General features: G+C 37.6%; 1 protein-coding gene across 1 annotated transcript; it reads right to left on the reverse strand.

Annotated features, from left to right (window-relative positions):
* Positions 1 to 4513: 4513 nt before the first annotated feature.
* On the reverse strand, positions 4514 to 13337 carry hunk (hormonally up-regulated Neu-associated kinase). The gene is made up of 9 exons (XM_083567705.1): positions 12720 to 13337; positions 9914 to 10206; positions 9551 to 9606; positions 8976 to 9111; positions 8614 to 8741; positions 7796 to 7922; positions 7538 to 7706; positions 7149 to 7302; positions 4514 to 6928 (listed from the first exon to the last, which is right to left on the reverse strand). Exons 1-9 carry the CDS (start codon positions 12951 to 12953, stop codon positions 5820 to 5822), a joined length of 2406 nt encoding a protein of 801 aa, XP_083423831.1. The 5' UTR covers positions 12954 to 13337; the 3' UTR covers positions 4514 to 5819.
* Positions 13338 to 23176: the final 9839 nt, after the last annotated feature.

Consider the following 23176-nt stretch of genomic DNA (forward strand, 5'->3'; position numbering starts at 1 on the left):
TTGTTTTCGTTTATTCACTTCCTCCTGTATGCCTGGTTTTCTGGATTAAAAACAGATCCCCCTCATCCCGTCCCCTCCACTGTCTAGTTTTCATATTTTCACTAATCTTTAATCAAAGGTGTGGCAAAGTCTTTTATTTACAGTTCCTGTCTAATGTGCCTAGCAACACTTTATGCCAGAAAGGCAGAGAGATCCTCTTGAAACCCTCCCAATCTTGAGAGCTGGTGCAGCATAACAACAGCAGCACGGATGTTGAAATCAATCTGCGCAGACCAACCAGTGGCCTGTATCCAAGGTCTGGCTGCCATGGAAACAGGCTGCTACGATGCATGCCTGTTACCACGGCACTGACCGTTTCCTGGATTCAGAGCCAGCCAGCCAGCTTGCTCCCTCGTCTGTCTGTCATCCAGAGGGGTGGAGTCACTGCTTCTCTAATCCCCAAGGGTGTTTTTCTTTCTCCTCTTCACGGTTCCCGCTTCTCTCTCTCTCTCTCTCCCCCCTCCCTTCTTTAGTCTCTCTTTCCTTTTCCAAAATAGGAAAAAAAAAGACCTGCCAGTTTAGGAAAGGTATAAGATGCAAAAATAATTAAGCAGAATGCATTTGATGGAATTATGCTTTATTTATGTTCCCTACTGAACATCAGACATTGTTCATACAGCAGCTACAGAATTTTTTAAACCACTGCCCAGATGTTGGGGTGCAGCCTTTTGTTCTGGGATTTTTCTTCCAGTCTCATTATTCTGCCCAGCACGCCACACAGTCATTTTGATTAATGTGCTTGGCCCTCTGTCTGGGCACTGCGTCCTGCTGAAGGTGAACTGCTGATGCTTGGTGCTTTTTAGAGCGATCGATGCAGACTGATCACCTCCCCGCTCACATACGTCCTCTCACTCCTTCACCCCAAGAACCAAATGCACTCAGGCACGGACATGTTGCATGGCGATAAATAATGTAGACAGGATGTTGGAGGAAGGTAACCTATCTTATCAAGCAATCAGAGAGCAATGTAGGAGTTGAACGTAGGAATAGGACCTGTAACTGAAATTAGCTGTCCAATCCTTTGTGTTGTGTTTTATGTTTTGCTCCTGATTTTTATTTCACCGCCATTGATATTTGCGTTCCTCAAATTAAGAAAATTATGAATGGCAAGCTTGAAGCACTGGTTTTATTTGCTGCCTCTGGAAAATTGTAATAAACAGAACACCTTGATTTGCATAAGATCTTTATACTTTCTTTATACACAGTAAAACATAGAAAACATATCAAATGGTTAAACTGAGAAAATCTCAGAAGAAATAGTCATTTCAAAATGTCATCCTCAAAAGAGATGAAAAGGCTAGACAAGTAAATGTGACTAAACAGCTGGAGGAACGTTTTGCTACTAATTGAGTTAACTGACAATAGGTCAGTTAAATAATTGGGAGATAATCTTAGAGTCTTTCAGAAGTAAAGATGTTCAGAGGTTCACCCATCTGCCAAAAAACATGTCTACACATTTTGGAATAATATTCTCCAACATCTGAATTTGAAGACTTTGAATATATTTTCATCTACAGTACATCATATCATAAAATGATTCAGATAATCCGAGGGACATATCAATATTAGATGTCTGTTATTTTTCGGCAGCACTGCATTAAAACAGGCATGCCTTTGTAATGAAAATCACTGCATGGCTTATTAACACAGAAATCACTGTCTGTGAACACAGTGCAACATGTTATCCACAAATGCAGTTTAAACCTCTATCATGCAAAAAAGAAGCCATATGCAAACGTGATCCAGAAACACCGCTATCTCTGGGTCAAAGCTCATTTAAAATTGGAAAACAGTAATTTGGTTAGATAATTAAAATAATTAAAATAAATCAAAACAAGAAATATGACTTGGTACATAGTGTCAGTTTAAACATTTGCTATATGGGGAAGTGGTAGCTCAGTGAATAAAATGTTGGCCTTCTGCTCAGAAGGTCATAGTTGCTGGGCCCTTAGAGCAAGGCCCTTATCCCTCAGTTAGCTGTATAACAGGTACATTTAAGTCACTCTGGATAAAGGTGTCTGATAAATGCAAAAATACCTTGTTCTGTTCTGTTCTGAATAAAATAAGGGATTATGAGATTAGCTAATTATTGAACTCTATATTTGTTTTCATTTTTTGAAAAAAGTGGCAGTATTTTCAAATTTGTATTATATCTGACCTGAACATGCTTAATAGTAATAGTAGTGGCTAACAATTGAAGCTCAAATTTAGTCTAATACCAATCGAGTCTTTTAGTTGAGATACTGATATACAGATTAGTGTCTAGGGATTCTTAGACTTCTCAGCCATTCCAAATTTAAGCTTACTTTGCTTTTATAGTAACCTCAATTTTACCTAGGTGTTCTCCACTAGATAAGTGGCTGTAGGATTTTGTCCATTCACCCACAAACTGGTGCTGATTTTATGGCCTGGGTTGTAGTCAGTGTTCCAGTTCATCCCAAATGTTTTGCAAACCTTGTCTTCATTAAGCTTGTTTTTGTGCTTTTTGCACAAAGGCACTGTCATGTTGGAAAATGTTTGGATTCCTTAGTTCCAATGAAGTGACAGCGTTTTTGTATGTTACAGCATCCAATGACATTGTGGATGATTTTCTCCTGTATGTTGTATGTTGAAGACCCACACACGGGTTGTCCATTAATTCTCATCCATTTTATTTGTCTCAAAATATTGCATGTCATCTACTGTAGCTAATTTCACAGCCAGAATCTTTTTCAGACAAAAAACTTACCTCAACTGGAAAACCCTTCATAAACAAGATTAGTGGCAGTCAGTTTCTAAGCCGGAACAGATTGAGTAGGCAGAGTGTCCATTACACAGTAAGAGGCCAGTGGTCTGATGTTGACTAATGAAGATCATAGCCAAGCTGACAGCCAGGAAAAGCTTACAACTGTTTTAACACACAGGCTGGATTTAAGCCAAGTCACAAAACCATCATCTTGCCTGTACTTGGTATTGTTTACTCTTAATTCAATGATTATGATTTGTGTTTGTGTAGGCATCCAGTTTTGAAGTGGTGAGATTTTTAGATTAGCTTTAGAATTCAGATTAACTGTTATCACCAGATTAGCTTGTGAAATATTAATTAAAGCTTTCTTTCTTTCTCAGTATTGTTCCCACATACTCTATTATTTCTATTATTACTGTTTCCATTACTTTAAAATTTCAATTAGTGAATCAATTAAATAACAGACTGACTCATTTCATTTGTAACATTTATTCTAATAGATGACTATATCAAATCAAGAGCAGCCAAAACGAATCAGATTTGCAGATGAGCACATGATCACAAATGGGATTATTTAATAACTGTGCCTTGAGCTCATCTGTAGGTACCTTTTAATATAAATGTATTTTATAAAAGCTTGTCCAAAACAATAAAAGAGAGATGGCATATTTGAATCAAAGCAGAGTGAATAGATCACTCAGATTCAGTGAGTTTTGACTACAGCAATAATGAAAAACCTTTAAATTAGGAGCAATGAATGATTTTTAATGAAGTATTTTGCCCTCTGACCCATGTTGTGCAATAATCATTCCACATTGTATTGCCATTTGTGTCCCAATGACGTTAATGTACCAAATATGTAAAATGTAAAAGGCTATTTAAATGTGGATGAAACAACAATAAATGTGCATGTTCCATATAAATAATGTTTAAATAACCATAATAAGTGGCTATTCAAACCACTTAGGGAACAATATTTGTTTCAGCATCTCATGTCTAGAACTTACTTTTCTGTAAGTCACCCATTATGCAGTAGCTGTTTATCTCCACAACATTCACCCAGATACGTTCACCTCTATGAAATATATGGAATCGTCCATAAGTCACATGTTCAGCAGGAAATTGCATCATCCACATTTCCTGAAGATCATGGGAAAAAGGAAGTTCTTATTATTCTCAGGTCAATGTGAGCCAAATTATATATTAAACGTAATTTATTAAGCTTAAATATGAACTATTCATTAGAATGTCATTACTCTATGCTTTAGAAACTGAACTGAGTCCCACAAAGAAAATAAAAAGTTACACTTTTTAATAATTAAATGTCTGTTTTCTTTAACATTGAAAAAATATCAAGAAAAATGAAGCTTAATTTTTGGTTATATAAGTAAAAATTTAAATCCTTATTGTAATTGTGGAACCACCTATAAGCTTCTGGGGTTTTTGTCCACCTACCTATATCTTATCCACCCTGATTCATCCAGGACTGAGTGTGGGAACACCCATATCATTTATCATGGGTGTAGATAATATGTACAATAACTGTCTGCATATGTTGGGTATATGTGGGGCTGTTGCACAGCTGACTGGATTAAATGAGGCCTGTGAGGTTGCTCAGCTGTCACTTACTTCACAGGTGTCCCATGAGAAAAGTGGACAGCACAAATTGCCCCGCTTCATGTTACAGGCATATGAAAAAAGCATTTTCTTTGTATGCGAGGTAGTAGGAAATGCTATAATAAAGAAACATTCTCAGTCAAATCAGTTTTATTGTGTAAGATGTGTCATAAAAGCGGTTTGTGTTTAGTGCAAAAGGAAAACAGAGCACAAATACTCATTTTTAAAATATAAATATTAAAAATCTTTTTTTACAGCATAAAAATCTTTTTTCACTTAAGCACATGTTATAAAGTTTACAAAAGTGTTCTCAGATTTCAAAAGACTTTAGACCTCGGGTTCATTGCTCACTGTAACAAAACTACGTCCAACAACCTACAAATCATTGGTACATGTCTTTTCACATGCAAATTTCAAGTTAGTTAAAAAAAAACAGTTCATAGCCTTCTGTTCAAGTAAACACTTTGAAAGCTTTTTCACCCCAACTACAGTAATGTGCAATGAGTGAAGGTATCAGTGTACTCACAACATGGAAAAACACATTGGGCTCATATTTACAAGTGGTTCTCACATCACAGAAGTAAATCATGTAGGTGATTAACACTGGGTACCAAACAGTTGCACTATTGCACAGTCTACTACATTACTCAACATGATGAGTTACAACATGACGAACCCCTGTTCCCTCCCCCAAAATGATGCATGTATTAGAGTGATAAGACACAGGATACACAATGTAACAACGTTACCAATTAGCCCTATTTTGACCAAAGGGCTTGAAACACATGATATTTAAGGCTATACAAAGTTCAGCAATATCTTTCAAGTTAAGCAAAAAGCTAGTGGTGAAAGTATTTCACAGCAATATTAATGGGAGATTTTCTTTCTGTGAAGTAGACCTGAGTGTCTGTAACTTGCGAGGTGGAAATGCAGCAACAGCTTCACTCATGCCGCTAAGTAATACAAACTTCACAGGTGCTCTGAGGTACATAGTGAACTGGCAGTGATGCAGCATCTTCTATTGACAAAAATATGTGGTTTAGTAAAAGTCATTCTATGATCCTTAAATGGTGCTTGCAGTAAAGCGAAAATATTACAATTAGCATTCTAGTTTGTGACTTATATGCCACATTAGAGGTAATTAATAACACAGTGCTTAGATTTGGGGTGTGCCCAGGCATCTACAGGCATCTATCTGTGCATATCAAAGACAGCTCGCTCCCCAGAGGATTAAAGTTTTCATTCCGCCTCTTTGAAAGCCCTGATGCTTCGAAGGGAATAAAAATCAGTGGTAGTTAATGAGTATACTGCATACAGTTTCTGTTTTAAAAGTGTGTTTACTTGAGAATGTGAAAGTTCTTAAGATCTAGTTGTAAAACAGCAAACACTGCATTTAATCTCTTTTTTAAACTTCACAAGTTCAAATGTGCCTTTGTCATCAGCACAGAGTCTTGAGTGCCCCAGAGGCACACAGTAGAGTCTGCATGTGGTATGGCGTTGGTGACTCCACCTCCACGGCCGGCTCAGGCCTAAACAGAGGTGCTGGAAAGGCAAAGGGTTGAACTTTCTTCTTCAAGATCTGCCCAATACCCATAGAAGGGAACTTTGCACGGTGCTGTGGACTGCTGGGCTCTTCATTGCTGCTGCCACTGCTGCACCCAATACTGCCCCCATTTCTGTGCCCACTGTTGCCTTCATTTTTTACACCAGTGTTGCCTCCATTGCCACACCCATCGTTGACCCCATTGCTGTGTCCACCGCCACCTCCATTGCTTCGCCCACTGCTGCCTCCATTACTGCACCCATCGCTGTGCCCACCGCTGCCTACATTGCTGCGCCCGCCGCTGCTTCCATTGCTTCGTCCGCTGCTGCTTCCATTGCTTCGCCCACTGCTGCCTCCATCGCTGCACCCATCACTGCCCCCATTGCTGTGCACATCACCGCCCCCATTGCTGTGCCCACTGCTACCTCCATTGCTGCGCCCACCGCTGCCTCCATTGCTGCGCCCGCCGCTGCCTCCATTGCTGCGCCCACCGCTACCTCCATTGCTGCGCCCACCGCTACCTCCATTGCTGCGCCCACCGCTGCGCCCGCCGCTTCCCCCATTGCTGCCTGACTCAGGTTTGCTGTGACACTCTGTGGTGGGTAGACTATTTTTGGGTTGGGGTTTTACAACGACCACTGGGACATTAGGAATGGTTGCTTTTTTAAGGTAGGAACTGTCTGGCTGGTGAAAAGCAGAAACATGTCTCGGGGGCGAGAGAGCTCCATTGGTGAGCTTGTACCAGGGAGATGGTGGATCATCTTTGCTCGGTTCTTTGCTTGCTGATGCCCAGGAATGTGCCCCCAGAGAAGAGGGAGGCCGTGCAGGGACATCTACAGCCCTCGGGCCATCTTTTTTGGGTGGCTGGGCCTCGATGTGCCGCCCTCCTTGAGATGTTTGTGGGAACAGCGGGTGGATTTCTAGGTATTCTAAAGATGAGGAAGCAATGCAGCCACCCTGTCGTGAGTAAGCATCCTTCAGGCCAGTCATTGCTTTAAGAAGCCCTGAGAAAAAGAGAGAGAGAGTCTTAAAAATGGCTAAATATCGGTGTAATTTTTTTTTCCCATGACAGAGACTTGTATAAAATAAAGCAACAGCTGGAATCATTTGAACAGTGTATATCCTGAAATTTTATTTTATTTCATCCCAAAAATATTTCACTGAAAAAAATCTTTTTTTTTTTTTGGCATTGTTTAGTATGTTTTGATATTTTCAGGTGCTTACCTGTTTTCTGTTTCTTTTCTTTGGTGGGGCCTTTGCTCACAGCTAAATAGACTGGTGTCTGCTTAGGGGGAATGGTAATCTTCTCAATGTGTTTCCTCCACTGTGTCTGGAATAACTCACTCTTTTTCTCCTTTTCTATACTGTACTGCTTTTCCTGTGAAAAAAATAAATATGGGTTACATAACATTCCATCGCCCATTTAAATTGTATGTTTGCATTAAGGGTATTGAGTGATTTAGGTTAACCCCTTTATTTAGACATGATGCCACTTTGTATCTGAGAACAAATAGAAAGTTGTAAATAATATTCTTATATGCTCATCAAAATGAGCAATTAATGAGAAAAAGCTTTAAACAGCAGATCCTTGTGCCAATAAGCGTTACACTCACCCGATACTCTTTGGAGAGTCTTTTCATTTTCTTGTTAAGGAGGAAGTAGACAGCAAGAGTGTGGCATGCTCGGTTAGTGAGCACAGCACTAAGGACTTCACTGTGCTTGTAGCCCATTCGTTCAGTCATATGCAGAAGAACTGTGTGGTTGATCTCCTCAATATGAATCCTATGCAGGCCAGCAACATTAAAACATTGATTGCTTTTAGAGGTAGTGTTTGGATAAATCGTAAAAAAAGATATTTTTGTTTATTTTACCTGTTCAAATAAGGAATTCCAGTGTGTGGGTTGCCCAGCTGTAACCATGAATCACCCATAACTTGGTGGATGTTAGGTCTTTTGGCAGGGTCTGGTTCCAAAAGGCTCTTCAGTAAACTAACTGCAGCTGTAGGCAAAAAAAATATATATAAACTGTCTGTCTGAGTTTATTAAATTACATTTCGTTCAATGATAGTCTTGACTGTCTTATTCTCTACTTCATTAAACCACAGACACTGAAATCAGCAAATCTATAGTTGACCTTCAACGAACCCATCAGCCGAGCTCTAGAGAGGACACTTACAGAGTACGATAGAGAACAGTGTGTTGAAGTCTTTTCCAGGACAACGCATTACTGAAACACAATACCTCTCTCATAACCAGGATAAACCGTGCTGTCCTCTGTCTCTCTGTGGTAAGATCCAATTAACCCATTACCTTCCACCTAGTGTGTTACATAAGATGATGAGGAGACACATATATGTCCATGATAATATTGTTGTTACATAAGGAGAATAATCTTATTTCAGGACTATTTTTATTGTTTCATTTCCCTGTAGATAAAAATGTGTGGCTGGGTCCATATTTGTGCCATTTTCAAATTAATGAACATCTTACACTCTGGTTGAGTGAATTCCCCTCACCATTTCCTATTTGCATGATAAACTGGTTTTACCTTTTAAGCCTTAAAAGCACATTGATTAGACAGCTGATAAAGGATGTTTGTCCATTATAAAAACTGATGGACTTGGCAATTATATACTAAAGAAGTGCTGATTTCAGTGTGTCTTACATGGTAAATGCAAATGTATTTGTACCTGAGGAGATAGAAGAAGGCAGTGGGTTCATGTCCTTGTCCACCATTCTCTGGTGCAAAGCTTTGAGGTTGAAAGGCTCCACCGTGAAAGGTAGGGTGCCAGTGAGCATGGCATACATGTTGACTCCACTGCATTAGAACAAAGCACATATGTGCAGGTTAAAAAATTGTCCACACACCCTATAAGCATCACCTTGCTGACAGATGCAGAGAGAAACTCTATGTAACTGAAAAAAAGATGCACTGAATGCTACAAAACCTGCAATGTTTTATACATTTGCACTACTGTGAAATCAAAAGAGACGTCTTGTAACAGTGTAACATACTGAAATCAATCATGTGGTGGAGGTTCTGTGAACTCACATCGACCATACATCTACTTTGGGTCCATACTTATTCCTTGACAACAGCTCTGGGGCGGCATAGGCTGGACTGCCACACTGTGTGCTGAAAGGATCAGAATATCCCAGGATTCCTGCACAGTTGCTAAGTCCAAAATCTGGGTTGAAACAAAGGGCAAGGAAATAAATTTCAATAGGTTGAATGTTGCTTGAGCTTGCAGGCTATGCTGCTTAAGTTAGCACAAAAACATCAAGACTGTCATTAACAACTCTCTCACAGCTGAGGGGGGTTTATAGCTGTCTAACACTAAGACTCAGCTGTTAACTAGCAACTCTGTATGCTGAAGCAGACTTTCACAGAGGTGAGAGGTTGTTTGGTTTTAATGAGATAATGATTGTGCCATCAATCTTCAGCACATGCCAAAGAGGACATTTAATTGTGCTATGAGTTTAGATTAGGACTGTGTTGATGATGCATTGTAAAAAAAAACATTCCTGTCTCTGGAAGTGGGTTTTGTTACAGCTATTTATTAAGATCATTATTAAGCTTTGCAAACAATATTTATCAATTTATTTAAGTCTCTTTATTCAACTTACCTATGAGCTTTATGTTGTCTTGTTCATCTAGCAGAAGATTTTCAATCTTTAGGTCTCTAAAGAAAGAACAAAAAACAGTGATTGTGAGTGAAGTTGCTCTTGAGTGCTCTTGAGTCAATGTAACTATCTTAATCTATAGATAAGACAACAATGTTAATTAGCATATAGAGCATTTATCTCTCAGAACGTTTTTAATCCCATTGTTCTTTTCTATGTTTTTTAATCTCATAAACTATGTGCAGCTACAAAAAAAAACCCAAGTCACTCAATATTCTTATTGCTTTTAGCATCTTGTTACTTTAAGATAGCATACAGAAATATCAGTGAACTGGAGTTTTCATCGTGCCTATATTTATGTCTCACCTGTGTACCACCCCTGCCCTGTGTAGATGCTCAACAGCCATGACTAGCTGGCGGATGTATTTCTGTGCCTCCCTCTCTTCGAGTCGCTTCTTCTCGTAGATGTGGTTCATAAGGTTTCCTCCAGGGCAGAGCTCCATCACAAGATAGTAGCTGTTTTCAGTCTCCAGGATGTCTAACAGTTGGGTGATATTGGGGTGGCGAATCATTTGCTGGATCTGACCCTCTCTGCGCAGGTTTTTGGTAACATATGAGTCTTTCTTAGCCTTTCTTTTGTCAATCACTTTTACTGCCACCTAGAAAACAGACAGAGAGGACCATTAGAATAACTGAATATTTTAATAAGTGTTTTATAATAGGTAATTACCAGACAAATAGAACAAAACCACCACAGACACATTTAAACTCAAGACTCCAACAAATCTAGTGTTTAACCAAAAGAACACTGCATGTCCATTTGCCATCAGATCATGTTTACCACAACATTAGTCTTCGAACATTTTTAGAATTTTAGAATAATTTAGCCCCCTAGTTAACAGGTGGCTACATTATTCTGGTTATAACTGGATATCAGGTTCTTATTGTATAGAAACTATGCATGACACCCACAATCTGATGGTCAACGAAGCCTGTGGAAAAGAAGGAGGTGGCAGGGGAGGCTTCTGGACAAATGACTATTATAACTGCTAAGTTCCCGAGCCCTTAGACCACATTCACCCAAAGGCTGGGACCCCAAATGGCTTGTTAATACCACCCATTTGTCACAACAGACACCACAAACCACTAATGCTGAATAAACACCTAAGCTAGTAAAGTGGTGACAAATGTATTTCTAAATGTATGTATGGGGGTCTTGCACTATTTACATGCTTAGGCTTTACATTATAGAAGCACTTGTAACAATAGCTAAACCCTTTTTGAAGGAGGGGGCTTCTTAGTGAACATCCAAATTCCTCCACATGACAGACACAATTATTTTAATATGCGATTATATAGTACACCTTTTTTTATGTTTAAGCAACTATGTACCAAATTATATAAATTCAGTACGTAACAATTTTTAATTTGGATCAGTTGTTTTTATGTTATTTTAATTGCATTATGTGCTTTTTGATTCTTATATTATTCATTGTTAATGTTAGGTTTAAATTCTTTACAGAGGATATAAACCCTGAAACAATGAAAAGAGCCTGGCCTTGATATTTGTTCCACTGCTGATCAAAGTGCTCATCTTTGTATTTGCAAATGAAGAGGTTTCAGAAGGTGGCCTGCCATGCCATGGCAAATCATCCAATAAAGGAGCTTGTAAGCAAACAGGTCATACACAACCAATTGAGCAAATAATTACACCAATTAGACTCACAAGAGCTAGAGCAAAATAAAGAAAGACCTTAAAAGCCTCCCTGCAACAGATCCAAAACTGTCACCTAAATGCAAATGTAACAACACTTTCTCTTGATCTGTCGCCAATGATCAGCTCAGTCTCTCCAAATAGGGTTGTGGGGGTTGATGGTACAAAAACGGGGGAGGGGACCCCAGAGTTCAAGGCTAACGTGTTTATCTTCTGCACAGACAAAGGATGAAAATGGGTTACACATGATCAAAACACACAGGAGAAGCATGTGCTGTGTTCCCATCACCCCACCCAAGTCCCCCGATGATGTAATCCGAGCAAGAGCGAATGAGGAGAAGGCAGAACAAGGCGCGTTCTCTCCTGGTTGAGATTTCTGGTGTTTGCATCATCAATGGGATAGACTTTTTTTTTGTCCCCACAGCAACAGTGAAAGGTGTTTTTTTTTGGAGGGATAAACTAATCCTTAATGCAGTGAATGAGATTTTGAGGCCACTTTCTCTTTTTTTTCTCAAATATATCGATCAACATACAATGCTAAACAAGGAATAGAACAAAGGAAGACAGTAGGTGATAAACATAAATTTTACTGCCACACCAATAGAGAGACATTTATAAAATAATAATGTGTAAAAGAAATTTGGGACAAAAAAATCTTTTTTTTTTTGTTTTTGTTTTTTTATAATACTGTTATACTGTTATACTGATATTGTATTATCACATTATGCTCTGTAAGACCAAAAGCTTATAACTAAATAATGGTGTTTACTTACTAAATAGCCTTTATTTCTATCACTGTCCAGGTCACATTATTATTAATTTGATTGTAAATGTCCAATACTTCTTGATTCACCACCAACTTGCTGAAACAACAAAATATGACTTACTAGGCTAATCTAAGATTATTTCCGACACCTAAATCTCAATAAGCCAAGTCGAGTGCCTTCATTACCTAATGTGCTCCTGGATTTAACTGGAGGTTCATGTGCACTTCAAAGTTGGACTATAATTCAAATGCAACCAAAGAAATCTCGTTTCTTCTTTGGGATATGAATCCAGATTGCAGGCCAGTCTGTACTTCATTCAACACCAGGTGGTTTTCAGACAGGAAACCGTTTTAGTATAACAGGATATGAATAAGAAGCTTGTCTGCTACTAAAATATTATAAATGGTTAGTGTTTAAACTTCATAACATAATTATTATATTAAAAATCCTTGTTTCTGATGACTTGTCATCTTGTGTGCACATCTTTATTAATTCATTTCCCCAATTCTAGCAGCTACATTACACTGACAGCTGTTCCACACCAGCAGCTCATAACAGTGTGCATCTTATAAAATAGATTTTTTTAACACAATATTGTATGTCGCATGCAAATAACAAACTATTTTGATTATTTTTTTTTTTTTACTGCAAATTAGTTTGTTTCTGTGAACAGCAATAAGAATAGTGTCACCTTCTCTCCGGTGAGCGCGTGCAGTCCCTCACGCACTTTGGCGAAAGAGCCCTCTCCCAGTTTCCTGCCGATGAGATAATTCCCAACCCTTTTGGTGTGATAAAAGTTGCGAAGAATGTCCCCTGATGGACCACTTGACAAAGACGGAGGTGGGATGTTTTCCGTGCCGATGGCAGCCGAGTTTTTTACCTCGAACAGCCGGTCCATATTCATGTCTGTTCCAGCTTCGGGCATCCTGGCAGCTTGGACTTCAGTTCGGTTTTTGGTATAACGGATCGATATTGTCGAGTTTGTCACGTCTATAGAAACGCTTCTCGCTTGAAGTGAGTCGGTTCCGATCGGAACATCTGAAAGAAATCTAATCTAAACCCTGAACGGAAATGAACGAGACTCCAGAGCTCATTTCACACTGGTACCGGATACAGGATGCGACTTCCGAGGTTTGTGATCTAATGACTGCGTTCCAAGTAACACAATATAACAGAAACACGTGACCATTACCCTGTTTAAACCCAATGAACACAAACTACAGCTGTGTCTTTCTGTGCAGCACTCAATCCACAACACACTGAACTGGTGAATGGCTCACGCGCTGGTTTATGTGAGTTTCCCGGTAACGGGAGGGGGCGTTTCCTATTTGCTATAGACTGGGGTTCTCAGTCGTTGGGTTGAAATCTTATCCAATTAGAAGCAGCTTCACGATGCGCTCAGACTCCACCCTGTCTAGTTGTAAATAAGCCCCGCCCCTCGCCTGCGCATGCCGAGACAACAAAGAGCACGTTTCGAGGACAGTCACTGATGGACCGACGTACTGATGGACTGTTTAACACATTTTGGCTACCTGGTATTAGTTCAACACACAATACAGGTTTAACTGAATGGTTCTTCTAAACGTAGTATCACGTAAATTACATTCATTAATCACGATCTACGAGTTGTGACAGTGTTGTCACGACATCAGCCCAACACGCATTTGTCCCTGTCACGAAGCAGACACAAAGCGAAAGCCAGGTGATTTGACTGCTAATCTATAAAAACACTCTATAATTAAGTTTCTAAATGTTAATTTTGGTGACACTGAAAGACACCGCTATGCTTAAGATTCTATATGTCCCATGCATTACGTTTTCTTTAATATATGCAGTTTATACCATAGCTTATATAAAATGTATAAGTCTAAAAACTGATTTGTTTAAGACCATTTGTTTGTTACTTATCAATACTACTGCGAAGGTGTTTTGCATTGAATGTGGTAATGCCTAAATGGAATGAGATGAGGTCATTGTTAACACAGTAAACATCACCACGTGCTCATGACAGTCTGTAATGTCTAACAAAAAAACTGAACACTGAGACCACTAGGACATCCAGTGGTGACAATAGGTAGTGCAGCTACACGCTTCTGGTATGTTTTTTAAGTGTTGACTGAAATTGTTCCCCAGACTGAACAAATCATAGTAATTTCTACATTAGAGAATTCATTTTAGTGTATTTTTAATCTGTTGTTTATTGTCACGTGCACCTATAGTGTAAAGTGTCCAAAGCCACAATCATGCTCCAGAAATGACAACATCAGGCCAAACTTCACCTATAACCTGTCTGATCAAGACAAAAATCATACACTCAGGGGCGCCGTTAGGGGGGGGTGCAGAGTATGCCAGGCATATGGGCCCAAGAGAACGCTAGGGGGCCCCCACAATCATCAATTAAAATTTTTCCAATTAGTTTTATTTTTTTAATCGTACATACACACATTTTAAATAATAAAATTAAAATAAAATTTTGAAATGAAATGAAATAAAATTAATTCCCTGTAAATAAAATTTAACTATATTAACTTTATTATAATATATATATAATATATATATATATATATATATATATATATATATATATATATATATATATATATATATATATATATATATATATATATATATGGGGGCCCAAACTTCTGTCTTGCATACCCCCCTTAAAACTGTTAATTGCGCCCCTGCATACACTCACTATGTCTGATCTAGTGTGGGTTTGGTTTATGTTTAATTTATTTTGATTTAATGCACTTAAATACAAATTGAATGTTCATTCATCAAGATCGTCCAACATCAAGGACAAAGTTTCCAAATATGAATATACATGTTAACATAAAAAAAAGATATGTCAGAAAGAAACCTGCATGAATAATAACTGCAACAACAAAAAAAAGTGCATGAATAATAACTGCTCTTTGGGTGTGAAAATGCATGTGTTTATGCATGGAATCTACACTAAGCAAAGCATTTTCTAATAATGATTTATTTGTACACTGAACATTGTAACATCCAAAAAAACCATTAGAGCTACTCATATTACAAAACAAACTGCTTTACAGAACACAAAAAATATAAAATATGATTCTAAGTAGATAGGGGCTATAAACTAATACAAACCTGATTCCAAAACAGTTGGGACACGGAACAAATTGTGAATAAAAACAAAATGCAATGATGTGGAAGTTTCAAATTTCAATATTTTATTCAGAATATAACATAGATGACATATCAAATGTTTAAACTGAGAAAATGTATCATTTTAAGGGAAAAATAAGTTGATTTTAAATTTCATGGCATCAACACATCTCAAAAAATTGAGACAAGACCATGTTTAACACTGTGTGGCATTCCCTCTTCTTTTTATAACAGTCTGCAAACGTCTGGGGACTGAGGAGACAAGTTGCTCAAGTTTAGGAATAGGAATGTTGTCTATTCTTGTCTAATACAGGCTTCTAGTTGCTCAACTGTCTTAGGTCTTCTTTGTCGCGTCTTTCTCTTTATGATGCGCCAAATGTTTTCTATGGGTGAAAGATCTTGACTGCAGGCTGTCCATTTCAGTACCCGGATCCTTCTTCTACGCAGCCATGATGTTGTAATTGATGCAGTATGTGGTCTGGCATTGTCATGTTGGAAAATGCAAGGTCTTCCTGAAAGAGACGACGTCTGGATGGGAGCATATGTTGTTCTAGAACTTGGATATACCTTTCAGCATTGATGGTGCTTTTCCAGATGTGTAAGCTGCCTATGCCACACACACTCATATAACCCCATACCATCAGAGATGCAGGCTTCTGAACTGAGCGCTGATAACAAATTGGGTTGTCCTTATCCTCTTTAGTCCGGATGACATGGCGTCCCAGTTTTCCAAAAAGAACAAAATTTCATTCGTCTGACCACAGAACAGTTTTCCACTTTGCCAGTCCATTTTAAATGAGCCTTGGCCCAGAGAAAATGCCTGCGCTTCTGGATCATGTTTAGATATGGCTTCTTTTTTGACCTATAGAGTTTTAGCCGGCAATGGCGAATGCCACGGTGGATTGTGTTTACCGACAATGTTTTCTCGAAGTATTCCTGAGCCCATGTTGTGATTTCCAATACAGTCGCATTCCTGTATGTGATGCAGTGCCGTCTATGTGCCCAAAGATCACGGGCATCCAGTACAGTTTTCCAGCCTTGACCCTTATGCACAGAGATTGTTCCAGATTCTCTGAATCTTTGGATGATATTGTGCACTGTAGATGATAATAACTTCAAACTCTTTGCAATTTTTCCCTGAAAAACTCCTTTCTGATATTGCTTCACTATTTTTCACCACAGCATTGGGGGAATTGATGATCCTCTGCCCATCTTGACTTCTGAGGGACACTCTGCCACTCTGAGAGGCTCTTTTTATACTCAATTGACCTAATAAGTGGCAAATTGGTCCTCCAGCTGTTCCTTATATGTACATTTAACCTTTCTGACCTCTTATTGCTACCAGTCCTTTTTGGAATGTGTAGCTCTCATGAAATCCAAAATGAGCCAATATTTGGCATGACATTTTAAAATGTCGAGCCAATATTTGGCATGACATTTTAAAATGTCTCACTTTCAACATATAATCTGAGTTATTTATATTATGTTGTGAATAAAATATAAGTTTATGAGATTTGTAAATTATTGCATTCCTTTTTTATTCACAATTTGTACAGTGTCCCAACTTTTTTGGAATCGGTTTGTAAATATATTGCTTACATTAAAGCAAAAAGACCCTTGTAGCTTTTTCCTATTATGCATATTTGTATAAACAGAATACTGTGCAAAGTAGGCATAGTTGTAGGAAGTTGTAAATAAAATGCATCAAAGTGAGAATGCGTTTATAAATAAAAGTGTTAATGTTTTTTTTTTTTTTATCAATTAACAAAATGGAGAGTAAATGAACAGAAGAGAAATCAATATATCAATATTTGGCATGACCACACTTTGACTTTCAATTGTTTTGCACACTTTGTATACTTGCACAAAGTCAGGTATTTTGTATGCTTAGGTACATGAATAACCAATTATACTAAGCATGTGCTAACAATCATAAATTTCATATGCAGGGTAAAAGATAGAAATCTGTCATTATAAAGACCTTTTAACAGCTGGTATTCGCCCACCTGAAGAATGTAATAGAACAGCTATTGGATACCCTACAGTTTGCCTACCAAGCAAACAGATCAGTTGATGATGCAGTCAACATGGGGCTGCACTATATTTTGCAACACCTTGACTGGTCCAGGGGATATAGGGATGTATGCCCGGATTGTTTGTTGACTTCAGTTCAGCATTTAATACAATAATCCCAAAAATTCACCACTCTAAACTCCTAAAGCTCACTATACCCCTGCCATCTGTGAGTGGTGTGGCTGGGTGCCGTTTCCTCAAGTATTCGACAGTCACCACTGGCGCTACTCAGGTATGTGTCCTCTCCCCATTGATATTCTCCCTCCATATATATGACTGCACATTCAGTGACCCAACTGTTAAAATCCTGAAATTTGCAGATGTTACAACCCTAATTGGACTCATACATGATGGCGACGAGTCTGCATATCTGCAGGAGGTGCTATGGTGCAGATGAACAAAAGTCTGCTATCTAAAAAAGTAAATTAAGAAAGTAAATATATGCATATGGTTTCTAGACTGAGGGACGAAAAAACAATTATATTGAAACTTGAGTTTAAAAAAATATTTTGAAATGACGACAGGGAGAAGATGAAATAAAAAACTACTCTGTACAGAAAATATAGTACATAAAGGTAATTTTACACATGTATTACATCATACAGAAAGTGTGTGTACCTATTCAAATTCACTATATTCAATCTCTGTTTCCTTTTTTTTTTTTTTCTGCTGGAATATTATTATAACAAAGTTTGAGTGAATCCCACATGGCCTTCTTTTTAAGATACCATCTAAACAGAGTTTAAAGGCACCCACTACATGTTGCAATATTAAAAACAGCATCTGATTACAGTGGAAACTTCACAAATAAATAAGTTAGAAATAATACAGCCAGCAAAATCACATATATGTTTTAAAAGTATGTGTTTAGGTTAGCGCAGGATCACAATGCAAAATAATTAATTCAAATTCATGTGATATTAGAACTCATATTGCAATGTGGTTTGTGGCTTGAATATGTTTATTATATGGGGCAGCAGCACAATACATATACAGAGCAAGAGCTTTTACACAATATGTTGTGAAAAATGGCATTGTAAAATTGAAAACATCATTATAAGCAAATGCTTTTTACACGTGTATAACCTCAGTTTCATTTACATTTAGCATAAGTCAATGGATATTGGTGTGCATATAAAAAGTTTCTTTGTATGGAAATCCTAAACTGGTTGATCAAGGTTTAGATTAGATTAGATTAGATTAGATTCAACTTTATTGTCATTACACATGTACAAGTACAAGGCAACGAAATGCAGTTTGGGTCTAACCAGAGTGCAATAACAGCAAGTGCAGGATATACAGTTTTTACATGAATTTACATAGTTAAATAAAATAAAATATAGATTATAAACAGTAATTTAAAGATGTATATGTACTATAAATGTAGTATACAGATGAATATATATGTACTGAAAACATAATATACAGATGAATATATATATATATATGTACTATGAATATAATTACAGATAAATATGAATATATATGTACTATGAACAATAATATACAGATGAATATACTGTATATATATGTATTGTGAACATGATATACAGATGCCTATTACTATACACAGAGATTTACAGAAGGATGTAAGCAGTGAACATAATAATATTGCTATAACTATAAACAGAGAACGGGAATATATACAGTGGTAATAAGTTTATGGTGAGCAGCAATACAAAAAAGAGCAGTGTGCAAATGAGCAAATTTTTGTGTAAACAGTCCGTGCAATAACAAAGTGTGTGGTGAGAAATGATCAGTGTCTTGGTGAGCATAAGTTTTTGTTCAGAGAGTCCATTAGCAAAGAGTGTGAGGTGTCGGGGGAATGTGGTAGTGTATCAGTGAATGTCAGAGTTCACTAAAGAGACAGCTCTAGGAAAAAAGCTGTTCTTTAGTCTGCTGGTCCTGGTCCGGAGGCACCTGTAACGCCTGCCAGAGGGCAGAAGAGTAAACAGTCTATGAGCGGGATGAGACAAGTCCTTAAGAATGCTGCGAGCTCGACGCAGACAGCGTTTCTTTTGGATGTCCTCCATGGATGGGAGTGGAGTCCCTGTGATGCGCTGGGCAGTTTTCACCACCCGCTGCAGTGCCTTACGCTCTGCAGCAGAGCAGCTCCCATACCAGACTGTGACACAGCTGGTCAAGATGCTTTCTACTGCGCAGCGGTAGAAGTTCACCAGGATATCCGAGGAGAGCTGATTTTTTTTTGAAGTGTCCTCAGAAAAAAGAGGCGCTGGTGAGCCTTCTTGACCAGGCTGGAGGTGTTGATGTTCCAGGACAGGTCCGACGAGATGTGGATCCCCAGGAACTTGAAACTGGAGACACGCTCAACAGCCATCCCATTGATGTGGGTGGTGTCATGTGTGCCTCTTGCCTCCTTCCTGAAGTCCACAATAAGCTCCTTTGTCTTGGAGGTCTTAAGAGATCAAACATAAAACAAATCATTGCTCTTCAAACATTATAAATTAATTATATCTGTTTTCTTTTTTATATCAAATTATTATTATGTGCATATTAATAATAAAGATAAGGCAGATCATATAAAATAAGACCAAAAGACATTATGAAACATTTAGAAAAATATTTATATCATCCAGTAATATAAATAAAATATAATATACATTGTCTAATTTATTTATACCTTATGAATTGCAAACTAAACAGGTTACAGTGCTGAAAACCATCAGTTTTCTGTAGGAAATAAAGAGATCCTCATCAACTAAAGACCAAACAGACAACAATCCTCGTCATAATCCCCATTTAATGAAACTGCTAAAGGAGAGACTATGAATGAGATACTACAGTATGTGTATCCTACTAGTGCGAGCCAGAATATAGTGAGGACACAATAGTAAAAAGGCATCTGGTCCCAAGAGATTGGATATCATTCACACCAGGAAGATTTTAGATGAAACATTTGCGGCAACATTTCATCACACAGAGTGAAAAAACAGCAAGCAACACGAGCTCTTAGAAACTAGATCACAGTGTCTTAGCTTATTGTTCATTCCTGTTACATGAATGCAGCACATCACATACAGTACAGCAGCAGTTATAAGCCAAAACCTCCTCCAAGACTTGAAAACTCTCACATCCACATCTACACCAATGAGCTATTCAAGTACAGTGCGGTAACCATGAAAATAATGTGCAGCAAAGGGGGAAATCAATGACGGTGAACTGCATAACCCACTGAAGAAAGTACAATTATATCTTTATTATCTATCCACATTTTACTCTCACTACACACTTTGATGAAAAATGTCATTGAATCTAAAACCCAGATAGGGAAATAAAATAGAATGACATGTATATGTATATGTATATGTACGGACATATACAAAAATTTTTTGGAAATGCTTTTTTTCTCAGGTTCTGCTAAAAAACTGACTGGATTATTCCAAAAGTGTGAAAGAAAAGGCTAAAAAATGTGCAGTTCCTGATGAACAAAGCATTGACCATGGCAAGAGTTTTGACCATGACAGTTTTTCATTTTTATCCACGTTTTCTATATAATTTAGCTAGTGAGAAAGCAGGCTATGTTTGAAATCCCCATGTGCATGTGAAATACAGATGCTGGTGAAATATGAACTTGAATGTGGTGAATTATTTACTTGATCAGCCTGTAGAAGTCTTTAAAAGGTAGATAGAATCTCACATTGCAAAAGGACAGATGAAAAAATAATTTTTTTTTTGTTTGAATAAAAAGGTGAAAGCCTTTTTGTTTAGCATGCTTGGTATTTAAAAGAGGAAGCTAGTCTGCCAAAAGAGTCTTGAAGCACATAACCTTGATAAATTACGAATGCAGGGGCAATTTTTAAATTAAATTTCATTTTTAACTTGATAAAATTAAAATGTATTCGCTTTTAAGTATATTAATAGTTTGCCATATTTATTTTGCCATGGAATAGACATTATGCTATATATTGCTCATCTGATTATAGGTGAACCCTCTGGACTAATTTCATGGCAATCCATCTCATACTACTGCTACTACCACTACCACAACCAAAGTCAATTTATACTAATAATATTAAAATTCAATTTAATTCAAATTCTAAAATTAATTCAATTCAATTTTAGTTGTATTGCACTTTTAACAATGGACATTGTCCCAAAGCAGCTTTACAAAAATAAATGATAAAATATGAATATATATGTTAGTGCCTATAAAATTATCCCTTAATGAGCAAGCCATTGGTGATGGTGGTAAGGAAAAACTCACAGAGATGGTATGAGGAAGAAACCTAGAAAAAAAAAAATCAAAAGGGAACCCGTCCTCTTCAGGGTGGCATCAAATGTCCATTCATAATAGTTTTATCATTGTTATGGTGTACTTTTCAATGGTGGGATTTTAAACCCAGATCTGTTGATGCAAATTGCAGGTCTGAGCCATTGTAGCAGACTGTTTAAATCAATTACAATCCAAACCCATCCTCATAGTTTTGGTGTTGCTCAGTGAATTCATGAGGCACTCTTTAGGCTGTTCATGTGGAACCATCATCAGCTTGCACAGAGTGGTCTTCAGTTCAATAAAACTCAATGAGGTAGGGCGTTGCTCAGATAGATCTGAAAAAAAGGACAGGATCACTGACCACTGCTACCTCAGAAGCATGTTTAACTCGACAGAGAGAGAAAGAGAGAAAGAGAGAGAGAGAGAGAGAGAGAGAGAGAGAAAGAGAGAAAGAGAGAGAGTGAGAGAGGGAGAAAAGGAGAATAGAGGGGTGACAGACTGCCATCAACATCCGAGTTCATCAAAATACTATATCCATGATTCCTTCAGATCGCCTGATTTAGTTAAGAAAAAAATTACCTGTATTTCTTAGGTATTTGTTTTGCGAACAACTAACACAAGGGAGTTAGAAAACTCAAGGTTTTCCTGTTCAAATTCAGACACAAAGCCAAAGTAGTGTGATCAAGTAACATTATTTCATTCCAAGAGCTGTTTTTTGTGTTATATTTTTAATTTTTCAGCACTCAACTTGTGCCTCTTGAAAAATTTCCATATTAAACTATCTAAATTGCTTACACAAAAATCATCCCTTATATCAATACATAGGGTAGTATTTTGAACACTCGCCACTCATGATGCCACCATGACTGCATATTACTTGGGTCACGACTGATTATAAGCGGCGTATTTATTTTGAACGGTGATTATACTGACCGGATCTACCTGTACATTATTCCAGCCAATCCAGAATCCAGTATTCAGACCCCATCGTATAACGTGCTTTATCTTGTTTAGTACTACCCTCCGTAGTCACAAGACTATTCTGACTGACTAAAAAATCCATCATTCCGAAATGATTTGTTACTGAGTTTGTCCAATTTATTTAATAGATATACTTAATTGAATTAATGTATCGGGTGTTATTCTCTCATATAGAACATTCTCTCATATAGAACAGATGAACGGTTTCCAATTTCCGAAGTCTGCCGGGTGTTTTAAATAAATAAAGAAGACAATTTTCACCTGTGCGAATTCCCTGTACTTGTTTCAGTCGCATTTTTCTCTCTATTTATTGATAAATGAAGCTCGCGCTGATTGTGTATTATGGTGGGATGTGCATTTGGTTAATTAAATTTCCATTATATTATTATATGGAATCATTTTATTCATTATTAAATCATATAATATGTAAAATAGTCACTGGTCTGTGATGCAAAAAAAAAACCTTCTGGTTCTGGACCACTAAGTGGTGTGCCATCAGGGCCAGCAAGGCCTTCTTTGCTGGCCTAAACACTATCAGAAACACTGCCTACATTTACAACCTAAATTCTAATATTTGTTTCATGAAATTGTATTAATTTAATTATATTCTCTTCATTTAGTAGCGTTTCTCTTGGCTGCACTGCCACTGTATGTAAATGTTAGATTTTTTGTCCAATCAGATTTCAGCCTCTTTGTGCTGCCATGTCAATCTAATCGGCCTT

This window comes from Silurus aristotelis (genome assembly GCF_946808225.1).
Source record: "Silurus aristotelis genome assembly, chromosome: 18".
Classification (NCBI taxonomy): domain Eukaryota; kingdom Metazoa; phylum Chordata; class Actinopteri; order Siluriformes; family Siluridae; genus Silurus; species Silurus aristotelis.

Coding starts and splice junctions, on each gene's coding strand:
- hunk (XM_083567705.1), bottom strand. CDS start 12,953: ATGCCCGAAGCTGGAACAGACATGAATATGGACCGGCTGTTCGAGGTA. Junction 9,607..9,913: donor AGGGCAGGGGTGGTACACAG/GTGAGACATAAA, acceptor TTCTTTCTTTAG/AGACCTAAAGATTGAAAATC. Junction 9,112..9,550: donor AGACAACATAAAGCTCATAG/GTAAGTTGAATA, acceptor GTTTCAACCCAG/ATTTTGGACTTAGCAACTGT.